The sequence below is a fragment of the Mytilus galloprovincialis genome, chromosome 4 (assembly GCF_965363235.1).
Source record: "Mytilus galloprovincialis chromosome 4, xbMytGall1.hap1.1, whole genome shotgun sequence".
NCBI classification, from domain to species: domain Eukaryota; kingdom Metazoa; phylum Mollusca; class Bivalvia; order Mytilida; family Mytilidae; genus Mytilus; species Mytilus galloprovincialis.
Window position 1 is genome coordinate 31,125,780 of NC_134841.1, and position 21,409 is coordinate 31,147,188.

A 21,409-nucleotide genomic window follows, 5' to 3' on the forward strand; every position below is an offset into this window, starting at 1 on the left:
TAATGACTTTGAAACTTATCTTAGTTTACATGTATTAGTTTGTGATTAGATCAGTTTAAGATGAACTGCTAATGTTAAGTCAATGATATTTGGTATGCATATTTATTGACATCTGCAAGAATCGTTTCCATGGAGATTATATAGCCCCACTCCCTCTTCATGGTTCATTGACTGAAACTTTTTCATAGTTTACAAGTTAATGTTTGTATTTAGGTTTGGGAATGGCCTATAATAAGTCAATGGTATTTGGTATGTAGTTGTATTAGCATTGGCACATCTCATTTACATGGAGATTGTTGAGCCATGTAACTCAGTCATGGTTCATTGACTTAAAATATTAATGGTTCTAAAAAGGATCAATTGTGATGGCTGTCCATGGCACTAGATCAATTTTAAAACCTGGCTTCCTCAACCATCAATGAATATTTTCAAACCTAGCTGTTGTTTTGTTTACATACAACAGTAATTTCATTCTGATGGGAGATAACTCATGTATCAATCAAATTCCCAAAAGGTGAATAATAGGTATATATCATCAAATACTGTCAATATTTAAGAGCAATTCTCTGTTAGCATCAAAGGAATCAATAGGGACTGGGAAACCATAGGTGTCAGATTTTCACCAAAGTTGGCATATATGCTTCAAATATGATTATATTGAGAAAAAAAATGTTTTTTCTCTTCTCATGTGTATGGTTGCTATGGTAACCATTGACCTAAAATTTTGGCTTCAAATTCAATGCTTTTTAGGTGAAATTGGGGTAACTTTGGACTTGTGTACACATATCTGTACAAATTGAGCAATAAAATTACTTTTGATATTGTAAAAACAAGCATAGTACTTGACTTTTTAAATAACAAAATAACATCAGCCGTCCATAATATTCTGGTATAAGCAAATCAAAAATACCGAAGATCAGTATTTTTAGGTTTCAGAAAAAAAATGAAAATTTACCTTTTTCTAGGGAAGATTTATAAAAGAACGCAGGCATCGACAGAAAAAAACTTTATATCAGAATAAAGACCAATGTATACTCTATCAAATATAAAATCACTGGAGATGGTATATTGCTGAATTTAAAAAAAAATTATTTTGAAAATTGTTGCCATGGCACTTTCTGAAAAATAGGCAAATACAGGTTAAGGCAGTTTTTTTATTAGTATGTACAACTAAATGCATAAAACATAGATACTTTACCACTTTCTCAATAGATCAGTCTTTCACCTTTCCTATAATGCCAAAATTAAATCTAAAATGAAGTAAGGATGCTAAATAAAGTTGGAAAACCTTCCCCTACCCCTGGAAAATGACAGAAAAAAATGCTAAATTCATCAAAAAGACCTTATTTTAACAAGTCAAGTTGTATAGCCTATTATATTTGTGTCTGTTACTAGATTAAAACACAATTATACAATTTAAATCTTTTTATCAAAATTTTCCTACTCTTAGTGGAAATTTGCTGAAAAGGATGAAAAAATAAGGTTTTGGCGGGATTTTTTTTTATCAATTGTTCCTAAACAATTCTTAATGAGGTCTTGTCATTCAAAGTATGATCATTTGAGAAACTTGTATTAATATGTTCATGTACAAACCATCACAAAACTTTCAAGCAGACTTGTGACAAATCCTCCAATAAAATAGAAATATTATATCTTCATTATTACAATGAGGGTTAAAAATCAAAACATAAACAAATAACATACCAAACCAGACACAAAAAAAAAATACATATATAAATGTTTTACCAATAATGTTTCCAGTATATTGTTTGTGAAATAGAGCTCACCCCTTTCATACTATGAACAGTAATGATAAATTGAATTCGAAACACACCTCCAACTGATCAATAAGTTATATCATTATTATAAACAAGGAGCAATAGCCTTCTCCTGACCTACTTCGCTTACTCTAATTCAGTAATGTTTTTAATGTAAATAAGCTTTAGATTTCTTCACTTTGAATGATTATAAATTAAACCCAATGTAATGCAGAGAAACAATATGAAAGGGAAATTATTGAAGAATTGTTGAAGTAAATAAATTATTTTTATAAGGTATTTGTGAGTAAGTTATAGAATTGCAAGATTCTGAATTATCATTCAATAACACTAAAAAAAACTCATATTTTTGAAGAAAAAGATAAATTGTCTGGCACTGATGATCCCAGCTAATGGTGATCTTTCTACATTCAAAGTTTCTTGAAGTTCAGTTAAGTAATTTAAGAGAAGCTGTAATGAAAAGCTGATACATGATGATTTTCAGTAAATTTCAAAGTTCAAAGGGACATAACTCCCATAAAAATTTGAGAATCCAAATTTCCTGATATTTTGCATAATTACACATAATATACAGATGGACATATGGACAGAGCGACTAAACTCCTAGACCTGCTTTCGCCTTTGGCTAGGTAGAAAAAATACAAATAACAAAGTTATGCAAAAAGCTTTTCCTCAATGATATACTTATCTTGTACCAAAAAAAGAAAACCATAATTTTATCAATTAATAAAAAGAACCATTCTGATTCAACAAATCATTTAGAACAATGTTATCTGTCAAACTCATGTTGTAAGTGAATTTTCCACTTCACTAATCAAAGTCTCTCTCAAAGCATCAGATTTCCTCGCGTGTCTGGAGAAAAAACTGGAAATCTGCAGAGGTGTCAAAAATTCTGTACTTGAAAAAATTCGTGAACCATTCTGGGTAACATATTTCATTTCTTCTGCTACACTGTCAGGATCTTCTTTGTTTCCAGTCTGTAACCCTATATTAAACTTGGCAATCAGATATTTTTTTTGCTTTTCACTAAACCTTTTATTAAGTCTTGTGGCTTTCAGTGCCCAACCCATGGCTTGTCTATTTTGTCCTTCAATTACATTAGCAGGAGCTAATTCAATATCCCTTTGAGTTATCTGTGCAGTGTTTAACTTTTCTACATAAAGTTCCACTTTTTGAAATTTTGGATGTTTTTCAGCAGTGATAACACACTTGTCAACCAAGTGATGCTCCTCAAGCTCTCTATGCGTGTTGAAACTTTGGACACATCCGTCTGTTTCACATGTAAAAATCCCAGACAACACTGGATCCACAGCTGTTTCTACTTTAGGGTTTGGTCTTCCCAAGGAATGAAAGTCAACACCGATTGAACAATCATTGATAATATTCAGTTGAGGAAGGTTCACACTGTAATTTGATGGTTTAGGAAGTAGTTTGCCTAAAAAAAAAAACACATGGTTAAAAGTTGTTTTTTTATCTCAATATACAGTATTATAAAAAAGTATATACTGATATACAGTATTATAAAAAATATGTTATTTTTAGTTTATTATCAATTATATATTGACTGAAATAATATAATGGCTATAATTGTTTTATCATTTTTTCATTTTTGATGCCATTCAAAATCATAGGGATCCAAACAGTAAATGAATGTCAATTTTGCCAGGAAGTCATTCATGAATAGCATGAAAATTACTATAAAAATAAGCTATATAGATATATATACATATATAGTAACATTCATTGTTGTATGGTCAGTCATTGTTGGCATGTCCTGTTATCTTCTTTGTATTAATTCCAGAAGACGATACATGATAAATAAGCAACCCCTCATATGAAATACAATCAACTTAAAACAATGTTGTCTGTGCTTCTTCCAACAGAGGAATACTATAATCAATATCAAAGAGACAATCAATTAATTTATGAACGAAAAAAAACAACCTTAGGCCAATGCATACTCTAAAAGAGTAAGACCATACCTGACAGTCTTTTATTCTTTTATTTACTGTCAATCGTGTAACTCTTACCTTCTCCAATGTTGAAATGCCTCCAAACTTTTATTCCTTCATCAAGAAACAAAAAATTATTTAAAGATGAAATTGCAGGAATGATGATTGGACATGATTTTTCTTTGACAGCTGTCTTGGAATCAACCACTTTGACAATGTACTTAACATTTTTTACTGTGGATTCGATTGCCTGAAATTACAAGAATACAAACATGTCAATTTATTAAAGACAAATTTTCTAATTTCTTAAGAGAAACTGACCAAACTCTATATATAGCTAACTGAAGACAAGTTAAAGGGACACCCAAACCCTGGAACAAAAACACACAGCTCAAAATCTGGAGGCGTATAGAAAAAAACTGTATATAAACTTGTCCTGAATCTTATCATGGTAAAATCGCAAATCACAAATCAGTCCAATATCTGAAGGCGTTTATAAAAAAAGTCTGTATAACTGGGATTTTCAACAATTTCTCAAAAGTCCAAAGCCCGTAATTTCGGCAAAAATTAGTGGAGCGAAACGAACCTTAAACTTAATCTGTAACTAATCATGGTTAACTCACATACCAAAAATCAGCCCAATATCTAAAGGAGTTTAGAAAAAAACTCTGTATAATGGTTTGTTACCGAATGACGGAATGACGTAATTACGGAATTACGGAATTCCGGACAAGGGAAAAACTATTTGGCACCGACAACTTCGTTGCGGGGCCATAAAAACATGGACAAGACAAACTCCTATAACATGTATAAACTGGAGTGAACCCAGGTGCTCAGTCAACAGCAACTGTCCTGAGGTCAAACAAAGTCAATCCAATATGTGTCATAATCAGGAGAGGAACAAGACATGTTTATGACATTGCAAGCATGTCCAACGTCATTTGTGTCACTGTAACACTTTAACAGTCAATCAATTCTTGATGATGACTGTAAAACATCCGCAAAACCTGACAAAACATCAACAATCCCTTTATTTTACTGTCAGTGTTAATAAGTCAGAACAAGAAAAGTAGAGCTTTTGATGCTAAATAAGGAAATTCCCTTAAATTTATTGTATCTGTAGTCGAGATTTCTTAAAATAATAACCTAAAGAAAGGCCTATACTTATTTTTCTATTTATTTGTTGTGTGTAATTTCTAAAATATAAAGCTTTTATACAACTTGTCAACCCTGCTGCTATTGCCGATAAGTAACATGCGAGACAACAAATTATATTTCAAACAAGATTACCTTCTTCATCTGTGAAGCAGAAGTAACATCATTGCCCTCATTAATATGTCTTCTTATGCCTGCCTTCAGAGTTGCTGCTGTCCTATCACAAGCTCCCTTTCCATCTTGCGCTTCACAAAAATTATAGGCTGCTATTTTCCCACTCATTGCTATTGCATTAATAGTATCTGTACATTTGTAACAGCCTGCATTGTCAGACCACAAGTGCACCTTAGAAATGTCTTCATATTTTGTATTCAAGTCCTCAACGATGTCTAAAATCACAGATGTTGTTGTTACTGAATCTTGTGAAATCTGGCTATGAAATATATGGACAAATGTAAGACTCTGTAGGTTTCCTCCTATTCTCCGGAAAGCGACACCTATATGCCAGGAAATTCCTCTCTTGGCATACCAATTTGATTGGTCTTCCCTGTACCGTCTTGGCAAGTACTTCATAGCCCAATCAAGGACAATTACAACCTCAGATTCTTCCAATGAATCAAGAAGATCAGATTTTGCAGCACCCTGGTTCCTAGATCTGATTATATGGCATTTCCAATTAAGTATCTTCTCTTTTGCCTGAGAAAATTTATACAGGTAAATATCTTTATCTGGGACCTCGCATTCATTCACTAGCTTACTTATTGCATGCAGTAGTTCTGAAATCTGTTCACAGTGCTCACAAACATGATCATGATCATGATCACAACACGACTGAAAGTGGTCCTGGTCCTGACTAGAAAGAGCATACTTCCTGCAATGGTCCGAAATATTGGATGTTTCTGAGATGTGTACCTAAAATATATCAAACTCATGATTTTTTTTTGGATTTTTTTAGAGATACAGGTATTGTAAATTTTGTAGTCAATCTTTTTGTTCATGTATTGTATGTTTTAACACAAGAGTCACATGATAGAGAAAAGGGAGGTTAAGGCGCTCATAAACCGGTTCAAAGCCACCACAACTTTGTGTCTGTACCAAGTCTGTTGATTTTTTTTTTGTTATTTTTTTTTCAATATGTTATATGTTTTATCTACCTTAGTGGTTTGTTATTTGCCTTTTGTTGCAGTGTTTTTCATTGTGTATTCTTCCTGCAATCTTTTTTTGTATAAATTATTAAATAAAACGACCATCCCCATATTTTTTAAGTGAAAGTGTCCTCTTTTATTTCCGTTCAAAGTGGATTTATTTAACCCCGCCACATTATTTATGTGTGTGCCTGTCCCAAGTCAGGAGCCTGTAATTCAGTGGTTGTCGTTTGTTTATGTGTTACATATTTGATTTTCGTTCATTTTTTTTACATAAATAAGGCCGTTAGTTTTCTCGTTTGAATTGTTTTACATTGTCTTATCGGGGCCTTTTATAGCTGACTATGCGATATGGGCTTTGCTCATTGTTGAAGGCCATACGGTGACCTATAGTTGTTAATGTCTGTGTCATTTTGGTCTTTTGTGGATAGTTGTCTCATTGGCAATCATACCATATCTTCTTTTTTATATTATGTTATGTATTTTGTTCAAGCTTATTGGTATAGACTTTGGCCAGGTAAATATTAATAAATCAGAACAGGTAGTACCTTATAATCTACTTTCAAGTAACGTTTACATTCTAGCAATAAATCTTTATGTTGTTTAAAAGTATTATCTGAAAGGCTGATGGATCCCATCTTGTGAAGTTCTGCAAGAACATCCTCCAACTCCTGCAATGTAGAAGATTGAATTTGATATTATGTCAAAGGATAGAAGGCATGGCCTATCATGACACAAGAAGTCCTACAAACAAAGTATTAAACAAACAAGAAAATAAAAGACTTACATATGACTTTTTAGTTTATGATGTCACAAAAACAAAGCAAAGTTGTCTCACTGTGAAAGTATTTTGATTCATGGATCTCAATTTTCTTGGTTTCATGAAAAATTGTTGCTTCGTTGGTACTTAAATTAGTTGTTTCACAATCACACATTTCCCATAACCTTGATTACATGCAACTGAAAATAAGTTTTTCATGGGATTTTAATTTGAAACACAAAAATTGATATAAGATAGAACAATTCCATCATCTAATTGTCACCTGTGGGCTTCAATAGTGAGCAACAGCCCAATAACAACAATGTGTATGCCCCCTTTTTTGTCTATAAAAAAAAAAGTTCAAAACACTACAAATGTAGGTGCAACTTACCTTAAAAGCTCTTACTCCTTCTGCTAGGTAGTAATCTAAACCTTCGAGAGATTTTCTCATTGTACATGTTGTAGCAGTACATTCGGATAGAATCTTGAACATAGTACTGTCTCCTAATGATAAAAAGATTAAAAATGTTTTAATATGGTAAATCATACCAATTCACATCTAAAAGCATAGTTTTAACATTTGTAAAAATTTACTAAATACTTTCCTGCAAATAGAAATTCTCATGTGAAAAATGCATTTATCATTACAAAATTGAAAATGGATGACTGTGAATGTGAGACAAATCATGTTAGCCACATGTACATATGTAACTATATGGAATTACATGCATAATACATGTATGTTTACTTAAAAATTATTTTTTATATATTCAAAATATGGGTCAAAGTCACAAATGGCCAGATTGCAAAGTATGGGGATTTAAACTGTTTTTGACACAAAATAAATAGGTCTTTCAACATTTTGATTAAAAAAAATTAACTTCCAATGTCAGGAAAAATTGGGGGAAAAAAATAGCACTTCAATACGTATACTATCAGCCTGTGAATTTGAAGAATGTGGGTTGAAAACTGTACGAAGAGTTGATGGCAGATGATTTTCATCAATCCCCCTCCTCCAAACCACCTTCTGTCCCCCTTCCCCCTGACATAACTATACCGGAATTCCACTAAATGAAACCCAGACAATCACCAAAAGTCAAGTAAAATACCTAATGGGTTGAAATCATTTTCTATGCAGTACTGTTTATATTGATCAACTATTGCTGCTGGTCCCATACATCTGATTATATTGGGAGTCTCGATTTTTTTACCATCTTGTAACTTTAATTTTCTCTCTCCAAAAGGGAGGTCCTTGATAACATGAGAAGATGTTATAAAGTCCAGAAAGGAATCTAGTTTTGCATGATCCATTCTATTTCGAGTATCTTCTCTATTCTTGGGTGGCATCCCACATCCTTCTTTGTTAGAATGTTTCTTAGCTGCATAATATCTGTACTCTGAAAGGCCTGGTATTAATTGTTCTGTCTCATTATAATTTAATTGTACCGAAATGACAGACAAAATTTGTCTTCTTATTTGCCATGACTCTGCCTTTGAATAAGAATCTGCTAGTGATCTTAACAGTTCTGTATCAGTTTCATTTGTATTGGTGGAACTGCTTTCATCATTACCGGAATCATATGATGCTAACTGTTGCAAGATAATGTCTACATCCTCTTCAAAAATAGTCATTACAATTGCCCTGATGCATGCACTTATTTTTTTCATATAACTCAACTGTGTTTTCCTCGAATATGAGGCCCATAGACTTGTTGGCATAGATATTGTATCTAATCCCTCACAAAGTAGAAATGAATTTAATTTCTCCAAACTTTCTATCTGATGAACGGTTCTTTGACTACTTTGACTGTTGTTTGACTACTCATCTGTGTTTCCTGAAAGAAAAAAAATATTTAGAGCAAATGTGGACACAAAAGTTTACTAGACACAGGCATTTGTTGGATGGAAGATATGAATTCCTAGCATGTTAAAATGTGATTTTTGGCCCCTATATACCCCTTTTACACAATGGAGAAAAAAAACATAATCAAAATTAGACTGGAAAAAAAAGCAGCCATATAATAATAAATAAATTTCGTGTTTTTACTGCCTTCTGATTGGTTAAAATTATTAGTTGTATTTTCAATGTTGTCAATTTTGATGGCAACACGCCCACTCTGACGTTGTGTATTCAAACACCAACATGTGTGTACGTTGTTATTATTAATATAAATAATATAAAAAGTTCTTTGAGCCTTATTTTTGATTGAAATTTATTTATAATGAATGGACATAATTTATTTTGATTTTATTGAACATTACGGATTATTCAATGTGAAGAGTCAAAAATTAGTTGTATGGTTCAATAAATTCAAAATAGATAATAGCCATTCATTAAACACATTCAGCAAAAGAAATGTCCCCCAAAACATTTCCTCCATGCTCATTTTAACATGGGTATGCATTATATTTATCATCTTCGCTAGCCAAGGGTTACAATCCACTCCCGCTCTCTTCAAAGAGCGGGAGTGGATCATAACCCTTGGCTAGCGAAGATGACCTTGCTAACGCCCAGTGTAAAGATATTAATAAATATAATGCCTACCCATGTTAAAATGAGTATAAACCATGATCTAAAAGAACTACTTCTTAAACAATGCAAACATTAAATATAAAACTGGACAACAGTCATACATGTAGTTGATTATATCATATTACCTGTGAAAATGCAGAAAAATGAAACTCCTCTTCAAATATTTCTGGATGACTATAAGCATCGTCTTGTTTTCTTTTTGCTCTTGACTGTAAAGAAGAAAATGTCCATAAAATTCACAAATCAAGTGAAAACTCAAGAACAACTGCATACATCATTTGGAAGACATTTTGAAATTCTTACACAAACTTATAAATAAATCTTGTGATTTTGCTGTCTTCTAATTGATTAAAAGTTTTACTTTTATTTTCAATGAAGTCAACTTTAATGGCGACACACCCACTTTTTTATTGGTAAAAAAATTCTTTTAGTATTACTTGATGCATTCAAGCAATTTTAATAGAAATTTATTTATAATGAATGGCAATAATTTATTTTGAATTTATTGAACCATAAAATTTATTTTTGACTCTTTTGAATCAAATTATGAAGCATTACATTCATAATTATTGATAAAAAAACATAAGGTATACACTGTACTATATAATTATGCTGGAATATTTACATGATCAACAGTTTCAGTTAAGTCAATTCCTACTACATCTTCTGAGTACTCCATTGCTACTGTCTGAAAAAAAGAAATTTATGCTGAATCAAAAGTGAATGGTATATAAAACAAGATTTTTTGTGTGAAAATTTGATGAGGTACATTTCAATTTTCAATTTCAATTCTTTATTTACACTCAGACACAAAATATGTGTTACATGAGGACAAATTACAAATCAAATACAATAAATGACAGAATAGACAGGTAACTATTAACAAAAGTGTAATTTCTAAAGATAATAAAACTTGTAAGATACATACATACAATGGTGGTTTTCTTTAAAACCAAATACAATAAGATAACAGGAGGTGCACAAAGGCTTTATGTAATGAAAATTACCTAAAAGTTTCATGGAAATACAGAAATTCCTTGGTTTAGGAGTTGTGGAATATGGATGTGAACCCCCCTCTAGGAATTTGTCGAAGACCATGTTTTGCTACAGGGAAAACCTAAATATTATTCTGATCATGAAGTGATATAGCAGGTACACATAACTGGGAACCAAATATTTTGTAAAAGTTTTAATGAAATTCATGTTCTGGTATAGCTATAGTTGTTGAGGACTTACATACAGTAACATGATCACTATATATACATGTACCCCCCCCTTAGTGGGGGTATTAATATTGACAAAGACAAACCATGACAACCAGGAGCTTTCTGTTATTAGTTGTTGAGGACTTACATACAGTAACATGATCACTATATATACATGTACAACCCCACCTTAGTGGGGGTATTAATATTGACAAAAACAACCATGACAACCAGGAGCTTCCTGTTATTAATCTTGACATTGTGTTTAAGTTTTGAGAGTTGGTTATGCCAAACTTGTCTTAACTTGAGTATAATCATACATTTTACGACATGTGAAATAGTGTTAAATTTTTCCTGAATAAACTCCCATACCTTTGATTGGTTTGCAGTAAAAGTCTGTACACTGCTGCTAACATCTGTACATGTCTCTTGTGATATTTTGCAAACTCTGAGTCTACAATTAAGGCAAACAGCTGAAAAAAAGAAAAAAACTATAAAATGAGTGAAAATATAAAAGTAACTACATACAGTAAAACCATTCAATGTCACCTCTTTTTAGCAAAAACCTGTCTTAATGCTCACTTCCATATATGTTGTGTACAATTTGTGAATAGTTGTTTGTTTTTCCTATTGTTGTATGGTCTATCATTGTTGACATGTCCTGTTATCTTCTTTGTATAAATGTCAATGTAGTGTTATCTATGTTTACTGAACCTCTTTTCAAAAGTAACCTTTTTATTGGAGAACCCTTTCTCATTCTCGAGTTGTTTAGGCCTAATATGATATCTGTTTTTCTGCTAACATGCAAAACAATAGGGTAAGTATACGGTAGACAGGCATTAATTACATGATTTTTTTTATTAGTTGTTAGTGGCTTAAAATTTGAACTAGCTGTCAGATAACTGTGAGTACTCTCAGATCTGTTCCTAGTGTCTTTTTGTTGTCGGGATGTACAAGTACCCTGCCATGTCCACTTGTATTTGTGTCCATCTGATGAGTTTTAAGCCTTTTTTCAACTGTTCTTTATAGTTTGTTCTTATGCTGTAGTGTTATACCACTGTCCTAGGTTAGGAAAGGGTTGGGATACCGCTAATATGTTTAACCCCGCCACATTATTCATGTATGTGCCTGTCCCAAGTCAGGAGCCTGCAATTCAGTGGTTGTCGTTTGTTCATGTGTTCATGGTGTTAAATATTTGTTTTTCGTTCAATTTTTATGTAAATAAGGCCATTAGTTTTCTCTTTTGAATTGTTTTACATTGTCATATCAGGGCCTTTTATAGCTGACTATGTGGTATGGGCTTTGCTCATTGTTGAAGGCCGTATGGTGAACTAAGTTTTTAATGTCTGTGTCATTTCTCTGTGGACAGTTGTCTCATTGGCAATCATACCACAATATGAATGCATCCCGACTTTAATAGTGCTTAATTGATAATTGCCAAAATATATAAGGATTAAGGTACAGTTGAATGTGACCTTTGCATGGTCGGGATAGCAGAAATACAGATATATATTTTTCAGGCCCTAGGCAATACTAATTTATATTGTTAAACTTACGAGTGTTGACAGCAAGAACAATTCCATACTTGTCTTGGATCACTCTGATATGGTCAATGGATAAGGTCCTATCTACTCTCTTCCTTTTACTTTTAGCCTGGATATCCTGATCAATACTGTGGTCTATATCAGGATGTGAGCTTATAAAACTGGGGAGCAAGCACAGCCTTCTTCGACTTCTTTTCAAATTAAGGGAAAGAAGATGCTGGAAATGAACCTCACATACTTCATAAGTTCTTGTCAATACACCACAATTTTCCGCTGTTGGTATAATGCCACTTTCAGTCAACACAATATGAATTTCCTCTTTACTTACAAAGTCATGATACAAAGGTGAGCATTCTACATCAGAATGGTATCTATGAATATGGCAAACCATGCTTTGAAATTCTTAATCATTAGATAAACTAGGGTATGCAGGGATAACTTGTGGTTACCATAATTGTCATTGTAACACTTGTTGTTGTTTGTGCAGAAGACAGGAGAATATTAAGGTAGGAGAGGGGAATGAGCTTGAGTATATCTGTTTTAAGCTATAATCTTTATTTCTCCTACTATCGGAGAACCTATTTGATGATTACAAAACAGACAAACTAAACATAAAGATATATAACAGGCAAGCTTTTAAATAAGAAAACAAAACTAGAAACTGCTATTTTTAAAAAATTATTATAAAATTTTGCTTGACTATATAACAATTTTATGATGAAAAATCACCATAAATGTTACCATAGCAACAGTTATATGGGAAAATAAAAGCAAATTGTCATTAAAATAGTTGCACACATATTGAGATACAATATTTAATGCTAAAAAGAAGTAAATAGTTGGCCTGCATCAGACAAATATGATTTTGTCATAGCACCCTTTTCATCAATTGTTGCTAAGGTAACCACTTTTAAATGAAAATATCTTTTTTACCAAAAATATACCATCTCCAATTTTTTTACACATTTTAAAAAAGGGTTAAAAGTTAATGGGGAGCTATACTATGCATTTCTTCATGCCTGCACTTTTGCTTGAAACAATTCTAAAAATTGCTATTAATCTCAATTTTCAGAATCCTGATTTTTTGCTATTTTTGTCCATTTTTTACATATTTTAAAAACTGAATTTTATTGATATTCCATCAAAAGGAGAAACCTTAAATATGTATGTTTTCAAAAGCCAAGTTGGATTTTGAAAATATTACCACACTATCATATTCAAAACTCATGAAGTCGGTCCACTTTTGACATTGTAGATCATCCTTTTTCAGCAGATATTATGAATGTGTGGTTTCCATAGCAACCACATACTAGAAAACCAAAACAAGACTATTTTCAATGTTAGTATATGTAATTGAGACTGCATACAAAATTTCATCAAATTTGGTGACATACAATTTCCATGTCACTTTGATGCTTACAGAGAATTGCTCTTAAGACTTTTCATTATTATTTGCATTTAAATGAAAACTAATTCAATTATTTCATGTCATGTGGTAATGTATTACTAGTAGAATTCTTTATTATATATTTAAAGGTATTTAAGCATAAAATATAATACATGTAAAAAAATGTAACCCCAAATCAGCAAACATTTATGTGTATTTTACAGATATGAAATCATCTAATAGGAAACTTGTGTCTGAAACACCATCTCACAAGCAAAAAGGTCAAAATATGTGGAAAAGGTTGGAAAAGGAGCGTAGAAGGACCCAGAGTGTGATTGATATAAAAGTTGTCGCTGAATCTCCTGTCAAATTAGGTAAATACAATATAAATCTACAATACAAAAAAAACAGTTAAGTTGATGTACATGTAGTTCAAGGCTATACATTTTATTTACTTATAGATATTAAAAGTAAAAAAAATACTTCTTCCTTTTCTGTTTATTATATAATGAATTTGATATTTGCTTTAGTACTGTGGATTCATTTATTTTCGTGGGTATCAATTTTCGTGGATGAAGGAAAACTTGCATATTCATGGATATTTGATTTCGTGGTTTTGTCAATCTGTGCACACAAAGCCATAGAAAATTTGTAATTCGTTGAACATTTGAAATTGTGGTTCACTTGTACCCACGAAACCCACGAAAATTGATATCCAACGAATAATAATGAATCTACAGTATATACTTTCCTCCTATAAATTCTTTATTATAGCATACATAGATTTATGCAAACTGTGTTGTAACTCTCTCTCGAGAGAGAGCTTAGTCACTCAGGGCTAGGAAGATTTGTACAAGTCAGTTTATGCATTTTTACAAAAGACTCAGACTTATAATGTAAAATTCTTTTCAGTTGCTCTTGAAATTTTTTCAATTTGATGATTTTTTGAAAATTTACTCAATATATTTTTGTCCTACCTCTGACTGTTAGCTGTTTCATTTAAAAAAAAACACTTGTCACAATATCAGCAAAAAAAAAAGCAAAACTCTCTTCTTTGAACTAAAATGCAAAGTCATCATTTGTCACACATTTGTCACACCTTAACATACAAGTTTTACAGGGATTGCTCTAATTTTATTTAGGTCCATACATCATAAAAAAACACATTTTCAAGAAATTTGTTGAATTGCAAGAGCAATAACAATTTTTTTTGTCAGCTCACTGCATAACCATTTATACAAATATCATAAACCATTTAGTATTTATCGGCAAAGTATTTCAGACATATTTTGTGAATATAGATGTTGGCTTTGATTGAAAATTTAGATAATTTTGACCTTTTTGAAGAAAACCTACAGGACATCTTTTCACTTTATAATGATATCATAACAAAAGTAATTTGATATTGATATTGAAGGATATGTAATTAGAGAAATTAAAAATGCCGATTGTTACATTGTCCATGTTGATGTTTTGATAAAGTGTTAAAAAAAGCAAACAAATGTGTAAATCACAGCTGTTTTATTTAAGCCATATTCTTTTATCTGATTTCAAAAGATTTCCTTTTTTCAGATGTTGTGGAAAAACAGGGTCCATCTGAGAAAAAACAAGCTACGCGAAGATCCTTTTACTCTGCAGGACCTGTAAATAGATCTCGTAGCTTAACAAACAGCCTTGAACTTGCTGACAGAATTGCTGGCAGGACTAGCAACTTTGTAAAAAAAGCAAAAAGACAAAGTTTGTTTAACTTGAAGTCACCAGACAGAAACTCTTCATTTTTATTATCTCAGCTGATGAGTAGTCCAGGTTCAGTGAGAAAAACTCCTGGCAAAAAATTATCATTGAGCAAAGCATTGCAATCACCATGCCAGAATACTCGATCAAAAACACCTAGTAAGGCTTTGTCGTCTCAAAAATCTCTCTTTAAAGAGAAAAGTCCAAAGAGATCAATAAAGAAGTTGTCATTTACACCTGTGAAGATGTCATTTCAAGAAGTACTAATACCAGATTCACCATGTCTAAATACAAGGTCACACACTCCAATTAAAGGTCAGAGAGTCACTGGAACACCTTCACGATCACTAACAACGAATACCTTACTCATGTCACCAAGTCAGAATACAAGGTCAAAAATTACGTCCACACCTACTAGACATAGTGTTAAAGCTAAACTTTTCATGAAAAGTCCAGAAAATAGAACAGGAAGTAAAACTCCAGTGAAATTTGCAACACTAGGTGAACCACAAAGAGGAAAAAGAGCTCTGAATTTAAATAATGATGAGCTTGAGATAAATAATGCTACTGTGGTCTTGACCAATCAGAATTTAGTAGCCACAGAAAAATCATCAGCTTATCAGATTGAGACTAAAACTGAGAAAGAAATTAATATTCAACCACAGACAGAGAAAACACCATCACCAACAAAAAGAATGGTTGTAAAAACACCTAGCTCAATTGATAGTTGGCCACGTAAGAAAAAATGGACAAAAATTAAATATACTGAAAGTCCTAAACTTAAAATAGATGAACAAGACAATGTGGAAGAAAATGGTTCTTCAAAAAGTTCTCAGTCAAATGGTAGTAGTTCTGGTGATGATGAGGTCGGAATAAGGATCAACGATAAACTAGATACTGATGATAGACTGCAGCTGGATTTAAATAATGAGAAGTCTGAAGACTTCATGTTTTGTAAGCCTAGAACTTCTTCTAAAAGAAGCTTAGCAGTTTCCCCTGAAGGTAAAACTTATGATTCCCCAGCTAAGCGAAGATGTTTCTCTCCATTAAAGAACAACATAAAAAAACTAGACATAAATTCTGGCACTCTTAATGATGGGGAGAAAATACTACTGAAAACATTTGGAAAGAGAAATTTAAGTATATCACCTGAAAAGTCTTTATCTTCACCAAATAAAAGGCAGAGAATTTCTTTAAAGTCAATTGAATCACCAAAACAGGGGTTTTCGCTTCATTCACAGCTACTTTCAAAGAATTTTTCCAACACATCTGACGTGTTATCTAGTCAGGGCTTCGACACAAATCTTCTCAGTTCACAAGGTAGTGTGAAGTCACAAGACTTTCTTTCTCTAACAAGTAATGATTCGATGGACTATTTCTCAGCTTCAAATGATGAAGTCTTCCTATCACCAACAAGAAGGTCAAGAAATTTAGCCTCCTCACAAAGTCAGGAAACTGAAAGTGCAAAATTGACAGATTTATCAAATATATCATTTGTAAGAACAGATTCACCTGTATTTGGTTCTTCAAAAAAGAAAAAGCTTGAGAAAAGACTAAAAAGTCTTGAAATAGTTGGTGATCAAGATGTGGAAGATGGTATAAAAACTATTAAAAGTCCTTGTTCAAAAGTGCTGCAGTCAGAAGATGGGAGTTCTAAAATTTCACCATCTGCCAGGAAATACTCACCAAGTGTATCAGCAAAAAGTCTCTGTCACTTAATTAGCTCCCCTATCTTGAACTCTCCTGCTACAAGAGAAGGAAAAGAAGATGGTAGTCCTAAAATAGATCAAGACAGTTTAAACATTAGAAGACAAAAAATGTCAGGACGAATAAGAAGATCATTAATGCAGAACTAAATTATTTTACACAATACAGTAGTTGATTCCTGTATTATGATCAAAGGTTATTTTTCTTTTAAAACCACATAAATTTGAAAATTTAAAACGTGTCTGATTTTTATAAAAATTTTGTTTCTTAGTCAACTCAGAAACTGTTTTAAATATCAGAAAATGGTTTACTGGTTTGCATTCAAGTAAATTTGGCATTGAAGTAGACGGTTATATTTCAATAAGTTAATAATTTTGGCTGCTGATAGCTATTAGTTTTAACAAATCTTAAATTTTCATTTTTTCTCATTCAGCTTTTATGAAATATTCTAATAGGAAATTTGTTTGCATACTTTTTAGGTAATAGTAATCTTATTTGCATAATTTGATTGTATTCCAAATCAAACCCTCTTGTTTCTAATGATTTTCACTTTTGCTACTTTTATTTATTTATATGTAACATGGATAAGATACATTTACTTTATTAGGGTGTATAATTTGTATACAAAACCAAAGTTTGTTGGTTTTCGTCTCGCCTTCGATAGTACCAGTATACAAGACAGATATTTGAATCCAGTGATGGTAACAGCAAAAAATGGGTTTCTGTAAAACTTTATTTTCAGAAGAAAATATATTTTTGTGCTCAAAATTATTTCATGCTTGTTAATCATAAATGTTAGGCCAAACAAAAATTAATTGAATTTCTGAAAACATAATAGGTCAAATCAATTTTATCAAATCAAATAATTATGACAACAAAAGTCCATAAATAAAATTTATTTTGAAATATTTTAATCATTGAAGTCAGTGAAGCAACAGAAACATTTAATGTCTTTGCCTAACAAAACATACGAATGGTTGTTCAGTGACAAGTATTAAACTTAATAAAGACAGATTGTTCAATGGATTTGACATGAATTTGTAACTAATAATGATTATGTACATGTGGTTGTAATTAATAGTAATTATGTATATTATTTATCTAATTTTTATCATGTATCAAGACTTAAGATCAATCTTATATTTATCAAATAAACTTAATTACAACTGGTCTAGTTTTTTTCATGCCTTTTGTCGCAAAATTTGAAATATAGGGATAACTTTCAAGCAGGATTGGCAATGGTGCTATAACTATATGTATAAAGCTTTATATCTTAAAAGGTAGCAAACCTGGATGCTTTATTTGCAAATACAATAAGCTACAAGGTTTTCATATGTCAATTGTCCTCAATCTCATTTTTTATGGTTCAGTGATTGCTTGAAAAGAAGAAATAAATGTCATGTAAAACACTCACTTATTATGAAAAAATCAAATAACTTTATTCAGTATTTGGCTTTCTTTCATGGTCTACATGTTTGTTAGACAGGGTTTACCTGATCTGGAACTCATTTTATGAATTAGTGATCGAGGTTAAGTTTATGTGGTCAAGTCTGTATCTCAGATAATATAAGCAAAAGGTAAACAGTATTTGATGAATGGAAAGATTGTTAGGTGTACATTTCTGACTGGTGAGTTCAATCTGACCTTTACCTCATTTTCATGGTTCAGTGGAAAATGTTTAGTTTTTGTGTTTTTATCTATTTCTTAGATAATACTGGTATAAGCAACTGGGCCTCTATATTTGGTGTATGGAATGATTGAAAGGTGTTCATGTAAATCTGTCTGGTGTTGTTCATATAACCTTGACCTCATTTACATGAATCATTAATAAAGTTAAGTTTAAGTGACACTTGTAGTAAAACCTTTGTATTGCAGACTTTCAACATTTATTCTATCATATATAAAACAGGAAAGACATTTCAGTGTGTGCACTCTTGTTCTGAAGAATGTGTCCTTTTATTACAAGTTTGCAATTAATACTAGTAGCGGTTTTTAACATTCATCTGGATCAAGAACGGGTAAACACCTTACTAAGTATAAAAATAAGGAAATACGGTATAATTACCAAAAGGACAAGTTTCCACTGAAGACCAAGAGACAGCAGATCTCAACTGTGTCATGGTACAGCATTCAACAATGAACAAAACATATAGTGCATAGCAATCTATAAGAGGTCAAGACATAACAAAATGTACAAACTAACATCTTGATCTGTGAACAAAACATATACTATACAACAGCACATGACAACCACTGAATAACAAGTTACTGACCTTGGATAGGCACATACTGAAAGATTAAACATGTTTACCGGTATATGAATCTAACCAACCCCCTGATCCTGGAACAATGGTGTGATAGCACAACAAAATGATAAACTGAAAACTATTAAGATTGATTGGACTGATATGTGTTTACTGCCACTTTAAACACTATCAGCTCTATTGGTAAGTTTATATAGGTGTCGAAAGCTTGAGAGAACCACTGACCTTCCATAGAAAAATTGACAGTCCTAGTCAATCAAGATTATAAGAGTCCAGCACACCTGCCTCTTGTGATCATCAGATCAATACAAAGCACACAAAAGACAAAAAGTAAACATCTTAGAGTACTTGCATTTACTGAGAGCTAGTTCATAGCTAATAACAACAAATCAATCATGTATGACTATGAATACATGTGATAATTGCCACTGGACCTTAAACACCAATCAATTTTTTGATCAATTGATATGAAATTTAAACATCAATTGGATGTATTGAAGTTGTAGATTACAAAATGTGGGTTTGTTTAAGGATTTTCAATTTGATTTTTTGTCGAGCCTGCAACTTTTGTCACAGAAAGCTCGACTAAGGGATAATGATCCAGCGTAGGCGGTGTTTAAAAGCTTTATTTTTAAGAAGGGGGAAGACCTGGATGCTTCATACTATGTATATGGATGCATCATGTTACCAAATTTCTGTCAGTCACATGTCCAATGTCCTTGACCTCATTTTCATGGTTCAGTGCCTACTTGAAAAAGAAGTTAAGATTTTTTGTAATGTTAAATTCTCTCTTAGTATAAGTAAATAATTACATTAGATGTATGTTTCATTACAATACGTTATTCTGATTGGCTAATGGCACATCATGTGTTATTCCTTAAGCAGTTGTATCACTCAATAAAACTTCTCATTCATGATGACACGAGGTCCCACAATAAAGTGCACAGGTAAATGAAATAAAAACTTGATAAAAGGCGTGTTTTCATGATCCTATAGATAAAAATGTAATTATAAGTATTGAATGCTTTTTTTTTGTAACTTTATAGGGTTGTAAAAGTGTTGACCGTGCGCACATGTACTTCGGTCAACGCTTTTACACCCCAATAAATTTACAAAAAAGAGCATTCAATTCTTAATAGGATAACTATATTTGGTATGTGTGTACCTTGCAAGGTCCTCATGCCCATCAGACAGTTTTCATTTGACCTCGACCTCATTTCATGGATAAGTGAACAAGGTCAATTTTGGTTGTCAAGTCTATATCTCAGATACTATAAGCAATAGGTCTAGTATATTTACTAAGGTGTATATGTTCAACTGGGAGGTGTCATCTGACCTTGACCTCATGTTCATGGTTCAGTGGTTATAACTAAGATTTTGTGTTTTGGTCAATGTTTAGTTTTCTTGGTTATGTTAAGTTTATGTGACCGTTGTAATAAGGCTTTATATTTAGGACTCAACATAATATCAATGATTAGTAAAGAAGGAGAGACATTTCAGCGTGTGCACTCTTGTTTTGAATTCAAGGGAATCAAATTTTGTAAGGGGTAATTGCAAACCAAATGAACCTCTTCCACAGAGTCATCTGCTCTTGGTCAAGGTATTTTTTAAACTTTTGTCAGTTCAATTGTCAAATTGACTTTAAACAATAGTATTGTTCTCAGTGTAATTTATATACTGGGCATTGGTTAATTTGCATGAAGAAAAAGAGTATCTTCTAAGGAGATAAATATACATATTTTAACTGACAAAACCTGCATATCATTAAGATTTGTTTTTCGTTCATTATTTTGGTTTACTTGTATAAACTGTTTTATTGGGCCTTTTATAGCTGACTGGTATGGGTTTTGCTCATTATTGAAGGGTGTAGTGACTTAACAAATTTGTTTTGTGTCATTTGGTCCTTTGTGGATAGCTGTCTCATTGGCAATTATACCACATCTTCTTATTTTTACATTAATAATAAAAAGCTGTAAACAAATATCTTCTTTTATTTTAGTAAAAATATATTTTATATACATTTCATGTAAAACATACAAAGTTGATACAAATAAAATACTTTATAAACCTTTTTGAGCACATCATCATAATACAAAACTGAGATATCTGTGAGATCTATAAACAACAGATTGATCATCACTTTTAAAATGTAAAAATATTAAATATTAAATTACTTAATTTTTTATACTTTGAGTACAAGTTGTCTGTATTTTGACACCAACCTTCTTTATTCTTTAAGTGATAC

The 21,409-nt window shown here is 31.9% G+C and overlaps 2 protein-coding genes across 2 annotated transcripts in view; one reads left to right on the forward strand and one right to left on the reverse strand.

Moving 5' to 3' along the window:
- The window catches only part of LOC143071874 (treslin-like), a 55,321-nt gene extending 37,255 nt beyond the window's left edge, over positions 1-18,066 (forward strand). The window contains exons 17-18 of the mRNA XM_076246510.1: positions 13,684-13,833; positions 15,032-18,066. Of these exons, the coding sequence (XP_076102625.1) occupies positions 13,684-13,833; positions 15,032-17,049 (2,168 nt within the window). The 3' untranslated portion in view covers positions 17,050-18,066. The remainder of the gene's footprint in view (positions 1-13,683; positions 13,834-15,031) is intronic.
- On the reverse strand, positions 557-13,485 carry LOC143071875 (uncharacterized). Its single transcript, XM_076246511.1, has 10 exons — positions 12,085-13,485; positions 10,901-11,001; positions 9,949-10,011; positions 9,449-9,532; positions 7,900-8,625; positions 7,182-7,294; positions 6,579-6,701; positions 5,021-5,797; positions 3,809-3,980; positions 557-3,213 (listed from the first exon to the last, which is right to left on the reverse strand). Exons 5-10 carry the CDS (start codon positions 8,507-8,509, stop codon positions 2,561-2,563), a joined length of 2,448 nt encoding a protein of 815 aa, XP_076102626.1. The 5' UTR covers positions 8,510-8,625; positions 9,449-9,532; positions 9,949-10,011; positions 10,901-11,001; positions 12,085-13,485; the 3' UTR covers positions 557-2,560.
- Positions 18,067-21,409: the final 3,343 nt, after the last annotated feature.

Bases quoted from the DNA above. Each gene is read 5' to 3' on its own strand.
- LOC143071875 (XM_076246511.1), bottom strand. From the start codon at position 8,509: ATGCCAACAAGTCTATGGGCCTCATATTCGAGGAAAACACAGTTGAGT. The intron at 5,798-6,578 runs GTACTACCTGTT...GATATATTTTAG, and splicing joins ACTTGAAAGTAGATTATAAG to GTACACATCTCAGAAACATC. The intron at 3,214-3,808 runs GTAAGAGTTACA...TTTTTTTTTTAG, and splicing joins GCATTTCAACATTGGAGAAG to GCAAACTACTTCCTAAACCA.